Raw genomic sequence first — 17,072 nt, 5'->3', positions numbered from 1 at the left:
ATTTTTCTGATATGAATGACCTTGTTTCTCTTTGGAATTTGAATAGCTTTACTGTACATCTTTGTATTCCTCACTCCCAGTGGTTGAAACATGCGCCTGGGTGTTTTGGCAGGAGTTAAGCGTATCTGTTCAGCTTCCCTAACATTATTTTGCCTTCAAATTGACGAAGCATGTCCGACACCAAACAAAAATCCTCTTTGCTGTTGAGCTGCGCGTGAACTTGAGTCAGGCACCGTGTTGATCTGTGCTAGCACAGACACAGAGGAGTGGCAGCAGGATGGATGCCACCCCCTACTGAGAAAATGAGTGGAATCACAGCATTTTCCACCCAGCTGACACCCAAGACAGATGGAGCTAGCAAACACTGCAGCGCAACTCCAGTCGAAACCATGGCAACAGCGAGGCAACAGAAAGCCTGCCAGGCCAATCGCAGAGAAGAATGCAGTGCCGTAGAAGCAGGTCCCCGAGGTAGAGTCAGAGATGATGATTGCCTAATGGATGTGAGGTTGGTGTTGAAAGAATCGGGGGGGGGATCCATCATAACAGGGAAGATCGGGTGGAATTCACATTATTCTTTTTATCCTAAGGGGTTGATTTTTATATAGGCAGAAACGAGCGAGTTAGATCACAGACAAATGACATGTCATCAGCGAAGCCTCCGTAGTGTTATAGAACAGAAGCTGACTGAAGCCCGAAGGCACGTCTAAAAACATGGTTAATGTTTTTTGAGAGTTTACACAGTGGGTTGATGTCTGAATTCAACTCATTCAGTCTGAATTCAACTCGTTTACCCTCCTGTTAGATTATTTCTGTACTGCTGCTGCCCACAGGGAATTTGTCATTTGACTTTGCTCTTCAGAGCAGAGGATCACCTGAATGGCTGCCATGCCGCTGATGGAAACTAAATGTCTCGCTCAAGGACACACGACGCACAAGGAGCACGCTCGAGCTCAGGCTCTGTAGGTGAACGAAAGTACAGTACTACATTCTTAATGAAACAGTGCATTTTTGTGTTTGACTGTTTTTGAAAGGTGAATTTACAGCGAGGGATTAAATTTTAAATTGCGACAAGATTTGAACTTTAAGAAGATTGGCATACCAGACTGTAGAGAATATGCATTCTTGTACTCTTGTATTTTCTGTGCTGCAATGGGGAAAAAATCATTACATGTTATATTTTAGGAGGCTAAGTGAAATATCACTAAACTACTCTTGTTGCATTAAAAAAAAGTGAAGCATGTTTACTAGAGTGAATGTTTAAACTCAGGTCGAAATCTCTTTATTATTGAATTCATGTTAAATGAAAAAAGCATCAGTTTTTCTATTAGATTCAAGGTCTGCTTGCCTGATACTGAAGCTGTACGCGACCCCTGCGTGACCCTATTCTTCGATTCTCTCCGACTCTGTGCAGCCTGTGCTCCATTTACATATGCCCAAAAAATAAAAAGTCATCTCTGCATTTGCAGATAAGCTCAACAGCAATAAATCACCTTTGTTAAAACCACTTTGTATTTGTATCAGGGTGTGGCACAGATAAAACGAGCACTGACAAAGATACAGTATAATTGCACATTTTCTCATCTGCAGTACTTTTCATTGTCATGAAGTCTTTAGCTTTTTACGCCACTTTTCGCCATTTCTAATCTTAGAGAATCCAGTTTGACTTTGCGGGCTTGTATCAACTTCTTTCTTGCTTTTAAAAAATATATGGTGTTACAGCTAGCTGATAAAATGTCTATCATTATAAGAAGTGACTTGCTGCCTGTGCACTTACCCCTTTTGAAGAACTTGTGAAATTGAGTTTCTGAAGTGTCTTACATGTTTCGATTTTCGAGGAAAAGCAGTTAAATTTTGAGGGCCTGAATGGCAGTTATCTACCCTAAGCAGCCTGTGCACTGTGTTAAACTGAATTGCCTTTTCTTTCCAGACTCCACAGAGGCTCGGTGATTATGTAGGCTCTATTTATTTGTTTATTTCAACAAGGATATATTACAGAGAGTTTCCGTCATTCAGAACAGGAACTGCTCTCCAAAGACAAACCCCAAACAGCTACAACATTAAAACAAATGAAAAGTAAAATTAATCGTTACATTACAATATAGAAAACGATAGATCCCTGCATTCGTGTGGTTAGGGTTATTTTGACTGTACATAAAAGATGGACATGGCTACAGTGATATCGTCATCATCTTTTATTGTAGCAATACCATGGAGCACAGACTTGTTAAAGGTACAGTACTAGTAACTAAAAGGCGTTCCATATTATTAGTGGTCTAAAAAAAAATCCATCAACACCATCAAGACATCCAATTCAGTGACTCAGACTGGCAGAGGTGACAGTTGGAAGGAGTGGTCACACTCTCAGTAATGCATGACTTCAATTTAAAACGATGTCTTAACTAAGGGAGGTGTTAACAACAGACTAAATCATTTTCATAGCAGGATGTAAACATTTCAAAATCTGTGAAGTTGGATGTTGCAACATAAGAGGGAAAGCCAGCCTTAAGTAGGAAGACCTGATTTGTGTGTGTGTGCGTGTGCGTGTGCGCGCGCGTCTTTTTTCACACCGGTTTAAATTCTCAACCATGGAGACGAACCACTGCCCAGATCCTAATCATCTGTGGGAATTTGCTAAAACAGTTCTGATCCACACAGACCCAACCCCGCAATCCACAAGACCCCAGCGGATTTACTGCCACCATCGAGCTGCTACACACCACATGACACCCACAGGGATCTATACCCCAATGGGTTAGTGGTTTTAGCAGGTAACTGCTAAGCTACACAATAACATGTGTGCTACTTGGACTGATATCCCTTCCTTCTTGGCAACCACTGTTTGAAGCTCCAATAGAAGATTCACGTTGGACTCATTAATCATTAAAAGTATGATATGTGTTTTCTTAATTTAGAGAAACACATTCTCAGGCAAGCATCTGTCACTCCAGCTTACACACACACACTCATACACTCACACACAGTCGCTCCCCCGCATACGAGGCATCACAGTGGCCATATCCTTCACTGAGTCGAGTCTTTGATGAGGCAGCCGATGCTTTGAAGCCCGGCGCTGCCATCAGGGGCTTTTAAAGAAGCCCGGCCTCTCTCTTTGCATCTTTCTCTTACACTCCACAAACAACTAGCACATATTGCCAACTGAACCACTGATCCGCACTAGGCCAGAGTGATCTTCCTCATTTCATCTTGCCTTCTCTCATCCCAGTCCTACCACAAACCCCCACCTCTCTCTCTCTCGCTCTCTCTTTTCAAACTGAGGCACTTTATCCTCAACCCCTCATCGCGCTATATTCCCCAGATCTCATTACCACTCGTGAAATTGCATTTTTTTCCTCTCAGATCGTTTCATCTCTTTTGAAGAACCAGCAACAGGTATATACGGTATTATTGTTCAGTGTTCAGAAATATCTTAGATTAAGAAGTGTGAACTCTTTAAAACAAGAGATGGATGTTTCAGCGCTTAGGGTGGTCAGTTAGAAAAGCCCTATATAAAGGCAAGTAACATCCTGTTTGTGTGCAAAACAAAAGGGTCATGAATGTCATGAATATTAGGAAATACTTTAGGAATACTCCAACAATTCTCTTGCTATGAACGTTTGTAGAAACATTCATGGTGTCCAGACAATTATTCCTAATGAAACTGGTGACTGAATTTTTTTTCTCTTGCGGCACCAGCAGGACATTTTTCTCTCTTATTATTCTGATAACGACAGGCTGTCTGAACAACAAAGTGCCAAATACCAGAGACTTCATGCTTCAGGAAGAGTGCTGTAGTGTCACTTCAAACACATATTTCATTTGCATGAATTTGACATGTAAACAAATTGTATGTTGCAAGTTAATGAAATGTGAGAATAAATTGTACCTGGCATTTTGTTTTCACGTTGTCTTTGCTCGGTGTAGTAAAATGTGACCTAACCTAACATGCATCTTAATTTTTCAGCAAAATTTACTCCATTTATTCCAAAACATCAAAGACTTCACCAAGGGAATTTTAAATCCGGTGGGCAGATTTGCCTTAGACTATCCTAATTGTGACCATTCTGAGAGCTTTCCTCTTGTGCCACAGAACCTTCATGTTCTCAGTGGAGTAAACTGCTTTTCATGGCAGTCTGGGTTGCCCTCCAGCACCTCCCTGAAACTTATTTTAATGCAGTACTAGTACAGCACTTTCGCACTGAGGGAGTATAATGAACATTACGGCCTCTGCATTATTCTGTTGGGTCTCAAATGTTTTACATTCTGTTGCAGCCTGCAAGTTTCTCATAGGATATAACAAAGTATGTGTGAAAACTTTAATCCATCTCCTACACAGAGTTGTGATGTCTTCACCATTTGCATGTATCTCACAGGCGCAGTCCCAGACAGTTTTTCTCTCTTACACTTTAACAAGAGCTCTTAGATTTCCTACAGTTTCTCTGGGAGCGTTGTCTGTCGATGCCCACACAGGAAGGTACCTGTTAGCTCTTGTGTCTAGCTGAGTGGGCCAGTAGGTGCCTGTTGTCCTCCTACACCGAGCCTGTGAGACTGTTAAGGCCCTTATGAGAATTGGCTCTGACACCATCAGCCCCATCTTCTTCCTGTTCCTCTTCCATAGTAATAATGATGGAAAGGTTGTGGCACCCTGCAAATTGCAGGTTGAATTATTGATGTCTGGTCCTTTGGTACAGCGAGGACTGATCATCTATGACATCTGTCAATACGTAAACGGGTATAACAGCGTTGCTATGTGACGGACAAGCTTGTTTTATTTGTCCTGTATGCCACAGGTGGGGAGTGTGCCAATATTATTATCTCTCAAGGTGCTAAGACAATGATTCAAAGTGATTTGCCGTCGGCTAGCTTGGAGATGGCTCCACAAATCGAACATGTGGAGTCTCTGTGTATTTTTTTTAAAAGAAACACAGTAAAACATGAGTAGGATTAAGTCTTCCCTCTGGCTGTTCTTTTTATTTATTTTTTTCATTTCATGCAGACACTGTGTTGCAATAACACAAAATAAGCAGCTTTGGATGATAAAACGTACCGTTTTGGTTCCCAAATCAAAACCGAAGCATATACTGCCACTTGGTGGTTATCCTGTAATATGGAAAGAACATGTTAAAGTTGAAACAACTGAATAATGACCTCTTCTGTTTTTACAACCAGCACCCACATCTTCTTCAATAATTGCGTCACTAAGCTGACAGAAAGAACAGCTATTGTGTTTGCTACATAATACAGAGGCAGTAGCCGGCACACTGGAATGATTTGTATAAGCCCAGTTTAGTGGGTCAAAAGGAGGGGCAGAAAGTCTGTGGGCGGCTCGTGCACTTGAGAGAGGAACGTTTAAGCTGATGAACATTGCTTAACAGTATAGCTGTAATGTGGACTCATTTAGAGCTGCTTCTTTCCAGTGGGGGCTTGATTGAGCAGCCGCCACTTGTTTGTTTTCCAATTTGGGCTTTGGTGGGTACTTCCACTTTACCACTGCGTTTGTTTTCGGCAAGTCCTCATGTCTAATTTATTGGATCTGTTTTAGCATGTTCGCCTACTCGCTCTCAGGCGATGGTATGCTGCATAAATTATGCAGAGTACTTTTGATTTACGACATCAGGGGCTGATGTGAGACTGCGTGCTGCGAGTTAGTGCGTCTTAATCCCAGCCTGCTATGTCACTGTGCCAGCTTTTCAGATTGAGATGTTGAAACGTGAGTGGGGTACAACAATGGAATAGGAATTTGCAGTGAAACCACTGGCTCGGATAACGTTTAGGCTTTTAAAACGATTCCCTCATTGGCAATAGTAAAGATTTACAGAGAAGCAAAAGAACACTTTGCAGTCCTTCTACTATCTTGCCCAAATTAACCTTGAATATTCATTGAGAATGTTACACACCATTGTGGCTAAATATAGCTTACCATCTGTAGCTCAGTATTCAAAGTAGGGGTAAAGCTTGGTCAAAGGCAACAATGTTGATGTAGTGAGATTTGGACTTGTTGAAGCATAGTAAAATGATGGTGCTGTGAGCTGTGGACTTGTCTGCTTTTCAGTCAGCTCGCACCAGCAGCTTGTGAAATGAAGAACGAAATCAATGTGCATCAAAGGGTCTCCTCCTGTCAGTCTTGTCAGATCCAGTTGAAAGGGTAGATGTACCGGGGAAGACTATTGAAGCTGAGACTTGTAATATTCCTTTCAATCAGTGACATCTGCAACTAGTCACTGAGATACCTGCACGGTGTCCGTTTTATTTGGAATATTTCTATGTTCCCCTATCAGGCTCATTAAGATAAAGAGGACAGAAAAGGATCCTACTAATGACCAATGCCGCTGGGAGAGAAATTAAACAAGGTGCACCCGCTACTTATAAAGAATTGTAAAGAATGCGTTCCATTCGCCTCGCGCTGAGAAAATGAGTGTCCTGTTGGAGCCTCAGTAGAATTAAACCACAGCTATCTTTCAGCCTGCAGCAAACCTGAACCTTGTTTTAATGTGTTCTTGGTTTTTTTTTTTTTCAACTCTCAACTGTAGGACGACCATTTTCCAAAACAAAATAATTACTCCATCTAACACAGCTAAAACACCCCCACGGGTGCAGAGTTCAAGTTATGATGAAACATGTAAATATGTTTTACAACCATCCGCTCAATTTGATCGTTTGCAGATGTCTTTTTGCATGTGTTTGTGTATTACATCTGTGATTTACTAAGTCCGTGGTGAAAGTGGATTCTGTTTCCACAGCAAAAGCAGCACCATCATTTACTGACTAAACATCGTTTGAGGTGTCGCATGGAGCTCAACTTTAGCTGACGTTAGGCTCAAAAAGTCCTGATTTTCTTATTTGAAGCTTTTCCCAGCTTTGACTCTGTAAACTGTATGTTCAGCATAATTAACCTGTGCACATAAAAACAGATTATAGGGGTATTCATTGTAGGATTTGGAGACTGACAAGTTGTTTTAGGAGAAATGGGAAAAGAAAGAAAATTATGGTATATTTATACTAAGACTAACAAGTGAAAGATTAGTAAAAGTGAAAGATCTGTTTGGATCCCTGAAGAAGAGACAAATCCCACTGGGGGTTAGACCAGGAAAGGCATCCGGTGTAAAAATGTGCCAAATCAAACATGCAAAGCTACCTGCTTTGGCGATCCCTTGTGAATAAAACAGCAGCCAAAAGTGTCCCTTTTTTTTCTATTAACACTGATCTCTTTTCAAATTTACAAAACAAAAGCTGTTTTTGGTTTGACCTCTATAGGTTCTGGAAATGTATCAGAATATTTATTAAGTAGATACAAAATTTACTACAGGTAAGCAGAACATGAGCATTAGTTCAAACAAAGAGCACCTTGTTTTAGATATATTACTAACGTGAATACATGAAGTCATTCTGCAATGCTGAAGATGTCACCTTAGTTTAGAAAATTGCCATTGACATTGCTCATTTTATGTTACGAAAATGTAATATATAGTTAGCAGATGAATTAGAATTGGAAAATAAACACGTTTTGCTGTACAGTGATGTGTTGCCTACAAAGTGATTTCACAAACACGATTTTCTGTTTTCTCCCTGGCTCATCATCATGTGGCTGACGTCATTACAAGGTTTTCATTTCTTGTTAATTGCAAGCCGTTAGAGACGGTTCAGTTTTAAGCATCCTTTGTTGTGTTGCCAGAACTAAAAATTCTGTCCTAATTAGCAAACGGTATTCAAAGATTTTCTTATAACTGGAATGTCATCTAACAAGATGTAAGATCTAACCATACACATAAGTTGCGAGTGGCTGTGTTGAGATTTTAGCTATATTTAGAAGTGAAATAATGACTAAAAAAAGAAAGTTAAAAGCTTGTCTTGCATAGTGCACAGACTCTCCTTGGCTGCTACAGCTCGCCAAACCGTAGAGAAAGAGAGAGATGTGTGCCTCACCTGTAATTTGTATAAAAAAGTGAAAAAAGCTTCTTTGAAAAGTTGCTGAATCTTGCAACAAAGTCCCAACCATTAGGTTAACTTGAGGATAATGATCACTGCTGTTAGTGAGAGGGATGGTTTATATTTCCACATGAGAAGCGCCTGCATCACAAAAAACCCATCCAAATAACAATTTTTTTGATACAAAAGTAATCACAACTGCTCCCTGCTGCCTGCAAGTTGCTTTATACATGTATTTTTGACCAGCAGCTCTCCTCTGCAAGTCAGAACAAAGGGAAAAATCTGTGAGAAACTACTGCAGACTCACACAATGCTGAGCTGTGAGGGATGCGGAGGAGATTAGTCTGAAGATCTGTGCTCATAAGCTGCCAGAATATGAATTATAGATCTCTGGTCTAAAGGAAAATGCCTTTTTTTTTTTTTTTTTTTCTCAGCTAGGCACCAAGTTTCTCAAAACACCAATACTCACCACCCACTGAGTTTCTTAGATTTTATTGTTACTTGTCGATCAAAGGAAACCTGAAGTGATTTCAAATGAACTCTTCTTAAATAGGTAACTAGTTGCATGAAAATATCCGTGTTGAACTTCAATCAACATATGATTGTGCATGCACTCTGCATACGCTTTGCTCTCAGAAATAGAGGATAGAATCCAAGGAGCCACAAACCAGCCCCCTGGATGAAATTTGCCTTCAAATTGCACATGATGACCCTGCTGCATGCCACCCCTGTGTCATCTTACGCAGGTCAGGTTTTCAGTTAGCTTTGTCTCCTACATCTCTGTAGTATGAGTAAAGAGGAAATGATGGCAGGTGTAGAAGAGACAAGGCTTTGTTTTCACATCGAAAGACTCCCATTTTCACTTAGCACCAGTGACACAGAGAGTGAGGGATTCAAGCAGCTGATGATGCTCTTTGCTGGCTGCTAAAACGCCGTCCTAGTCATTTATTGCCACATTATATTTTCACCATGTCACCTGTCTAATCACGCATGATAATGTGTCCTAAACGACAAGAAGAAAAGGGAAAGTTGCCAAGAAACATTAAGAAGAGTCAAAAAATGTATGAATAAGGGACTTAGCTTACGATTGAAGAATGAGGTTGGTAAAATTCTATTTTTCTCCCTTCTCAGATAAATGGGGATGAAAGCAGTTATCAAACTTTTGCAACACAGGAAAAATATGTCTTATTCTTTAATGCGACAGAGTTCAAATGTTTGCTGTCCATGTTCGATTTGTTAGTGAAGGTGTGATCAGTTTATATATATATATTCTGCAGCTCTTAGCCCACTCTACTTTTCATAATGCTAAGCTTAGCATAAGTTCAGAGAGGCTACGTTAAGCTTGTCTTAAAACCCTGCTGAATCAGCCAAGCTCAATAATCATCCCCCTCATCAGCTGATGGCTTTGCGTGCAATATTTAAACTGCATTAGCCTGCTCGCGGTTGCATTTGCAAGCAGCTTTGCAACCCACTTACACCCCAGCTTCTCCTCGCTGTAGCTGACGCAGTCATTGTTATGCCGGTCACAGTGCCTGCTCTGTTCTGTATAGGATGTTAGTGCTGTTCGTATTACATCCAGCTTTCCACATAGAGCCATCAAACCCATATAAATTACTGAAGATGGAAAAAAATTGCTGGACTATAATGGTCCTGATTGTGTTTTTAATATATTTTCTAGTATCCAACAGAATTTAAATATTTGTTCGGTTTCAGTTAAGTTTGATGGGAACATTTATGTGAATCAACATTGTATATTAGCTTTATTACTGTGGTGACTGTAGCATCTACTGTGCCACAATAACTGTAACAGAAAAATATGTTACACAACTACAAGAACAAAGGGGTTTGAGGCAGAGACTGGCAGGAAACAGAGGTTCAAAATTACTAACACTGAAATCTGGGCATGTGGAAGAGTGCATAGACCTCTTTTTTCCATGTGCCATGTTCCCTGGGGTGAGGACTCAAGAGTTTTTAGTGGTAAACAGAAGTGGCAGACCAAGAAAAGTTTCTCTCCACTGGGCTCTGATGATGTTTGTTTTGGGAGAGATGACTCCATGCTTGATGTGTGTCTTCAGCAGTTAAGAGCTGATAGAAAAGCCATTTGTGTCCAGCCTCCTATCTGCCAACTGACAGAAAATTTCAACTGAGAGAGAAGAAAGTGACCTGTCGGCTGTCACATTCTATCAGCGTTGCTCTTTGCCTTGCTCCACCATCCGTCCATCCTTTTCATCCCTGCAGGGAGTCTTAAATATTAAAAAAAAAAAAAAAACACAGAAAGAAATGTAAATCCAGCCAATCATGGACTTTACTCATAACTTCACATTGGACAAAATGCAAGTGCAAACACACCAAGTGCAATTACAGTAGCACTTCAGGATGGAAGCTCGTGTGCTGGAGGAGGCTCTGAGTGTGGCACAAGAGAGCAGTGGCGTGTCGGCAAAGATAGATTTACGAACACGGCCTTTCATTTAGATTGTGTGCTGTGCACTGAGACGATGCCTGCCAAAGGGGTTTTACTATAATTAATCATGTAATTTATAAACAAGCAAACAATAATAAATGAATGCAATATAATCAACAGCTTCTGTTTCATGTTTGTCTGTTACTTAATGTAGTAAAGGGAGTTCATTTAAATGTGATTGATTGCATGATCTAAAGTATCTTTCTGTTGTGAAGCTTTAATAGACGCGAATGCAGAACGTAAACGAGGACAGAGTTGCATTTGTGTTGGTTTTGGGTGTGTGTGTGTGTGTGTGTTTGTGCCTTTGGGCTTCTAGTTTGCTCGCGCAGCACTGGCGGTAGAAAGGGGCGATGAAGAGAGATGAGACCAGGCGGAGGGTCATTATCGCGCTCTCTGATAAAATGGAGAACCAGGGGACTCGAGCGAGTGTGACACACACAGATGTGCACTGACACACGTCAAGGGGGAGGCTGTTCTAGCTAGAATTAACAAGTGACTGTGCAATGCCACCACGGTCCCATAAAATCTTTCAATAGACACACATTCTTAAACTAATACAGTGTCTGAAACCAATAATGATTAAATTTCTTTTTATAAATATCAGCCTTACTGATATAGGAATTTTATGACTCATATTCAGTGTCTGATCTAAGAGAGATCTCATAGATCTTGTTAAAGTCTGATATTTAAATATATAGGGTGAGATTTTTTTTTCCATTTCACTTACATAAGAAATAAACAGATTTCCCTAATGTGTGTAATGTGTAGTTGTTTATTTACTCAGTTATTCCCTGGCCGACTGTCCTCAGTTAGGCTTGTAGCTGTTTGTGGCGTCCAAAATACATGTTGTTGCAAAGTACCCTCTAGTAGACAAACTATGCAACATCAACACTCAGAATATGGTTGAAGGGTGTTTCTTGCATGTCTTCTTTATATGGGGCGATTGTGGCTCAAGAGTTGGGAGTTCGCCTTGTAATCAGAAGTTTGCTGGTTCGAGCCCCGGCTTGGACAGTCTCGGTCGTTGTGTCCTTGGGCAAGACACTTCACCCGTTGCCTACTGGTGGTGGTCAGAGGGCCCAGTGGCGCCAGTGTCCGGCAGCCTCGCCTCTGTCAGTGCGCCCCAGGGCGGCTGTGGCTACTATGTAGCTTGCCATCACCAGTGTGTGAATGTGTGTGTGAATGGGTGGATGACTGGATGTGTAAAGTGCTTTGGTGTCCTTAGGGACTAGTAAAAGCGCTATACAAATACAGGCCATTTACCATTTATTTCTTTACTTTTATCTCCACTTATCAGACATTCTAAATGCTGATATGGAGATATTGGCAAACAGGTTATATCAACCAGCTTATCGTTCAGGTTCTATTGATGAGTATTGCTAATCTTAAACTTTCTTTTTACATGTATGTAGGATGTATTCCTGTTCTTACTGCTGTCCTTATCAGTATAAAATTTCTGACATCATAAGTGAAGTTGTTTTTGTGTTAGTCCTTGTATTTAAGGGTGTAAAAAATAATACGATTCATATTCTGTGATGCAGTTTCTTGTGTTTTTGGCTATTCTTGTGATGTACATACTACTAGGATATGTACAGTGCAGTTTAAATGCGTACATACCTGTATAACCCACTGTGCATAGTTTACATTTAAGGTATAGATATAATTATGGTTTTATATGGCACTTTTCTTTTCTTACTGATGCTGTCTGCTATGGAGACGCCATTTGGTCCCAAGGACAAGGTGACATTGTGAAACAGGCTCGCCTTTTCTTTTTTAACATCAATGTTTTAGTTTTGAATTTATTTTTTTTTTGATGGGGTCGCAACTAATTAGTAGCTTTCATTATTTATTCATTTGCAGAGTAATTAAGTTGTGAAATGACATGCGCTGCGGAAATCCAGATTCATTCATTAGTGTTTTATTGTAAATCACAGTTAAAGGCTCAATAACTAAATTTTTTTTATGTTAATTTTAAGTTATTTTTTACATTGTAGTCAAATCTTATTCTTACTTTCATGTTTAATTTCAGTTTTATGGGAGCTTTTTTAATTATGTTATTCCTTCTAAAAGTAAAAACAATATGAGACTCATTAATATTTTTAATGTCCTCAAGTATTAAAATAACCCAGTGATTGTTTTCTGAACCAGATTCAGTCAGTAACAAACAACCATTACCAAACAAATGGCTCTGAGGCAGCTTTAAACTTCTTTTCTTCCCTATATAGTTATGGAGTGAAGAATATACGGGCCAGTTGTAAATATTTAATAGAACTCTGAAATTCTCTTCAAAACAACTGCACACTTCAAACTAGACTCTGCAAAGTTCTCTTCTACAATAATAATCATGCTAAAGACAAGTGGGCTGTAGCTATCTGGCTGCAATTTCTCTTCTCATCTTCGATTTTTCTGCTGAGTCACTGCTCTCCTGCACGAGCTCTTTCTGACTGCGCTTTGTCCTCAGCTACACCGTTTTCTCTCCATATAACACGTCAGTGTCTCCTCAGTCACTTTCTCTTGTCTCCAGCCTCTGAGGTTTTCACTCTCTTTTATGAATCTCACCTCTGCTCAGCTACCTTTTTGTCTTCTAAGACATCTCTCTCTTTGTCGAGATTTCAATGTCTTACTCTTTTATCTTCCTTTCCTTTCCCCCCCCCCAAACACTATTCCCTCTGGTTAATGGTGGAGAATGAATGGAGATTTGATGAAAGATAGTCCAGCTCATAAGATGATACTGCCTCGACGTGAGACTGTTGCTAGTGCAGGTGTGAAGGGAGTGCAGTTTTAAATAGACTTTCGTAGAGCACATAACTAAGAGTTATTTTAATATTACAGTAGTTGTGTTAATGCTTTTACATTATTGGTTTTGTTTTATTTGTTTGTCTTTTGAGGGGGGAGGGTGGTCAGAGGCAACGTGTTTAACTATTTATGAGTAAACAGAAGAAACTAATTCACACACACTGGATGTTTTACAGTCATCTAAAAAATAACTCTTAGTACTCCTGTGAAAGTACATCCAGTCTGAGATTATAGAGTTACCTTTAGCAGAAATAACCTGAAGTAGTAATTTAATCTATTACTTTATCAGTTTGTCACATTTATTGGGGGAAATTTGACCCACTCTTCTTTACAGTGTTGTTTCATGATAAAGGTTTTTGAGGTTTGTGGGATTCATTTATGCATAGCTAGCTGAGGTCTAGACTTTGGGCCAATGCAGCACCTTGATTCTTTTCTTTTCACCCATTTCAGTGCTTGGGGTCGCTGTGTTGCTGCATAGCCCAGTTTCATCCAAGCTTTAATGGTCAGACAGATGGTGTCATATTTAATTCTTTGGTATACAGAGGTGTTGATGGTCAACTTGATCATGGCTGACTCCAAGAAACAAGGCCACTGTGGCTGTGAAACAAACCCAGATCACCGTGCTTGACAGCACGAGGTGTTTGCGTTGGTATGCTGTTTGGTTTTTGCAAAACATGGCGCTGTCCAAACCTGTAAACAGTGTTCCACAAGTTTTATGGTTTGTTTAGATGCAACTTTGCAAATCTAAGCTGTGCTGCTATGTCATGAACTTTACAGAGCTCAGTCAGCATGTTAAATGTTCAAGTCTGAGATGTTGTTCTCTGATGGGGGATGGGTAGTTTCTCTTAGTATTGCACAGTTTGAGCACTCTTGGGAAGATTGTGGTGTCATCATAACACACACATACATGCTCAGTCAAAGCCTCTGCTTTTATAGAGGTGTTCACACTTGCTGATGATCAGTTAATCAAGTGCATTTGATTAGCAGCGCCTGACTGCTACTTACCATTTTAATCCCTGTGGAAGCAGTAAGGATGTACATAGATGTACTTGCATGACTGTATGCATACTGTATTTTTAATACAATATTATTCACCAAGTTGTATTTTGTGTTTTCTCTTCAGTTGTTCAAAAATAAAGCAGTGGAGCTGGGAGAGAAGCTACTGCCTGCCTTCAACACACCAACAGGAATACCCCGAGGAGTCATCAATCTCGGGAGGTGAGTCTCAGCACAAGTCATCGCGTCCAGCTGTCCTTCTTCTCTGATAAAAGACGATTGAAAGCTATCACATTTTTCTGACATTCAGGAGTGAGCAAAACTTTGGCTTTTATGAAGAAAAAAAAACAAAGTTCAACATGCAAGTTGTCATTAAGTAAGATAGATGTTGTTTGAATGTGGCGATAACATCAATTAAGGAAAGCGAAATTGTATTTAAAAAAAAAAAAAAAAACATCTGTCACACAGGCTCTGTTTACTGACAGTGGATCAGCTGCAGCCTAAGCTTCATAATGCAGATGACATTTAGATAAGAATTAATTTGTGTTCATAACCACTTCAGAAGATCGTCTGAATAATATTTGCACGTTTTTAAATGAACAGTGTTAATTTTTCAATCTGTTCTAAACTATTGCCTTTCTAATCTAGAATCTGTGTTGACATGATCTTCTTAATGCCACAATCATGCAGCACAACTTTGAGCTATTCTCATTTTCAGAGCAATTTCCAGCGTGGAGTTTTGCTTCTCCGCTTGTTTGGATGTGGGTTTGACCCTTTTTAGGCGGGAGTGGAAATAAAGAGGGGGAAAAAGTGGCTTACAGTTTTATAGTGAGACAGAAATCGGAACTGAAAAGCTTACAATAAAGAAATCTGACAAACTGATGAATGATAACAGCACTGTGTCGGTCGGCTGTGACAGGCAAATTATCATTGCTGGCCTACATTCATGCAACGTGACTATTGTCTTGTCATCACTCGTATGATGTATGAACAACAAAGTGTAAAACGTACATCATGATGTGAATATGGATCAAAATTACGTGACCAAGTTTTAACTTTCAGACTCTTCTTCTCATTAACTAATCGTATTTTCTTATAAGATACTTCCTGGCACCCCTGTCTTCCACCTGCTACCAATTAACCCACCAGCCAAGCTGGACAGCTGCTGGAAGATTTAATTACCTCAGTCTACAGTTAATTCCTTCTACATTACAAACAGTGCCAGTCCTACAGATGGGCAGGAGGAACCATACTGCCCATAGTGTATCACACAAAAACAAACCCACGTCACTTTGGAAGTAAACATATGCAGCGTGTGAGAGAACGTGTGCACCCTGGGGAAGTCAGTTCAGGGGAATTTCCAATAATTGATTTTTTTCCTTGTGATAGTTTCTTCTTATGTTTAATGGTATATAGTGCGTGTACTACTGTGTTAGTGTGTGTACATTATATAAAACAGTATGGTAAAACTGATTGACAGGAAGTGCATATGTAGACTTTCTACAAAAAAAACCCCACAAGTTTTTACTCTTAATCGCTCAGATTATTTCAGTTTATTGTGACAGAAACGAAATATTCTAAATTTGGTTTGACAGAAAGTTTGAACGTGGTCATGATCACTATCATTATAGTAATACGCTCCAGGGAGCCTTCTTTCAGCTTTGTCGAATATTTAGAGGAAGAAAATACGTGAGAAAATAACATATTAGCTAATAAAATTCTTGATTTTGTGTTTGGTTTTTTTTTGCTCTCAACCTTATAATTTCGATTATGCAATAACTCACAGATTCCCCTTTTACAAATTAACAATGTCACATTTCCTGTTCTGTAGCCAAAAACCCCTTCAACGTGCTAAAGATGTTCTTAACGGCACTTAAAAGCCTTAACAACATTAGATGTAGTGTTTAATTTATGTTTCCTGTTAAAATGACAGCGTAAACAATGCTAAAATGATTGCAGTTAAAATGTAAAAGATCCTACTTTTCCCAAGCACATTATTCCTAACACGTGGTATTGATTTCCATTTCTTAATCTGTTTTTTTTTTTTCTCTTACACTCGATTATATTTCTGACTGATATGGAATAGATTGTGTTTGTTAAAGAAGGTGAAAGGGTTAACAGATGCGTGCCAGTGATGTTGCTTTCCAGAGACTACCACCCTATGCCCCTCCCTCTAAAAAGGAATGCAACACCTGCTGCTCTGTACCGAGTTTCAATTGATTCAACTTGAAGCGGGAATCAGATATGACTCAAGCCAGAAGTATTAACGATGCAGCCCTAAACCTTTAATAGGTGCATTTATCAGAGTGCCAGACTCTTTGATTCCTCTCTGCTCTCACTCGCCAGCCACTTCCCACCATTTCTCTCCCCTTTCTTCTCACCTTCTCAACATTTCAACTCAATTCATTATCCGATATCACATATCCTCCAGCAACTCTTAGAGGATATGTAAAGTCATTCTTTTAATGTATTATGGACTAACTAATCATTGGCAAGCATCAGTTCACCACACTAAGCTTTGATTTGTTGAGTGATCTTACCCGCACTAACTAATGGGCCAGCACTGCTGACCTTGGTGTGCAGTTTCTAAAACACTTTTCCAGGTTTATATTAAGGCATAGAACTTGAGTAAGTTTGACATTGAGTATAATGAAACTTTAAACAAACATCAATCACAGCAGTCGAACATAAATTAATGTTAGATGATGGAGAGGGCTATTTTTTATAGACCTTTGATTAGTTTATTTTTGCCAGACAGAGGGCCAGCCCACATCAGCTGCCAAGTTAATTTTATGTATTTTAAAACTACTATCGGAAAAAGATTTTTAAAAATGCACCCACTTGGAGTGTGTAACTACTGGGAATAGTTCTCTAAACGTCTGAACGTTATGTGCTGCAG

At 39.7% G+C, this 17,072-nt stretch overlaps 1 protein-coding gene across 3 annotated transcripts in view; it reads left to right on the top strand.

Moving 5' to 3' along the window:
• LOC120732655 (mannosyl-oligosaccharide 1,2-alpha-mannosidase IA) overlaps positions 1-17,072 on the top strand; it is a 192,202-nt gene that overhangs the window by 158,926 nt on the left and 16,204 nt on the right. For all 3 annotated transcript variants that reach the window (XM_040030405.1, XM_040030406.1, XM_040030407.1), the window contains exon 5: positions 14,301-14,395. In XM_040030405.1, coding sequence (XP_039886339.1) covers positions 14,301-14,395 — 95 coding nt within the window. The remainder of the gene's footprint in view (positions 1-14,300; positions 14,396-17,072) is intronic.

This window comes from Simochromis diagramma, unplaced genomic scaffold (assembly GCF_900408965.1).
Source record: "Simochromis diagramma unplaced genomic scaffold, fSimDia1.1 OVJJ01000361.1, whole genome shotgun sequence".
NCBI classification, from domain to species: domain Eukaryota; kingdom Metazoa; phylum Chordata; class Actinopteri; order Cichliformes; family Cichlidae; genus Simochromis; species Simochromis diagramma.
The sequence above is the reverse complement of the archived record's forward strand: the minus strand, read 5'-3'. Positions and strand labels throughout refer to the sequence as shown.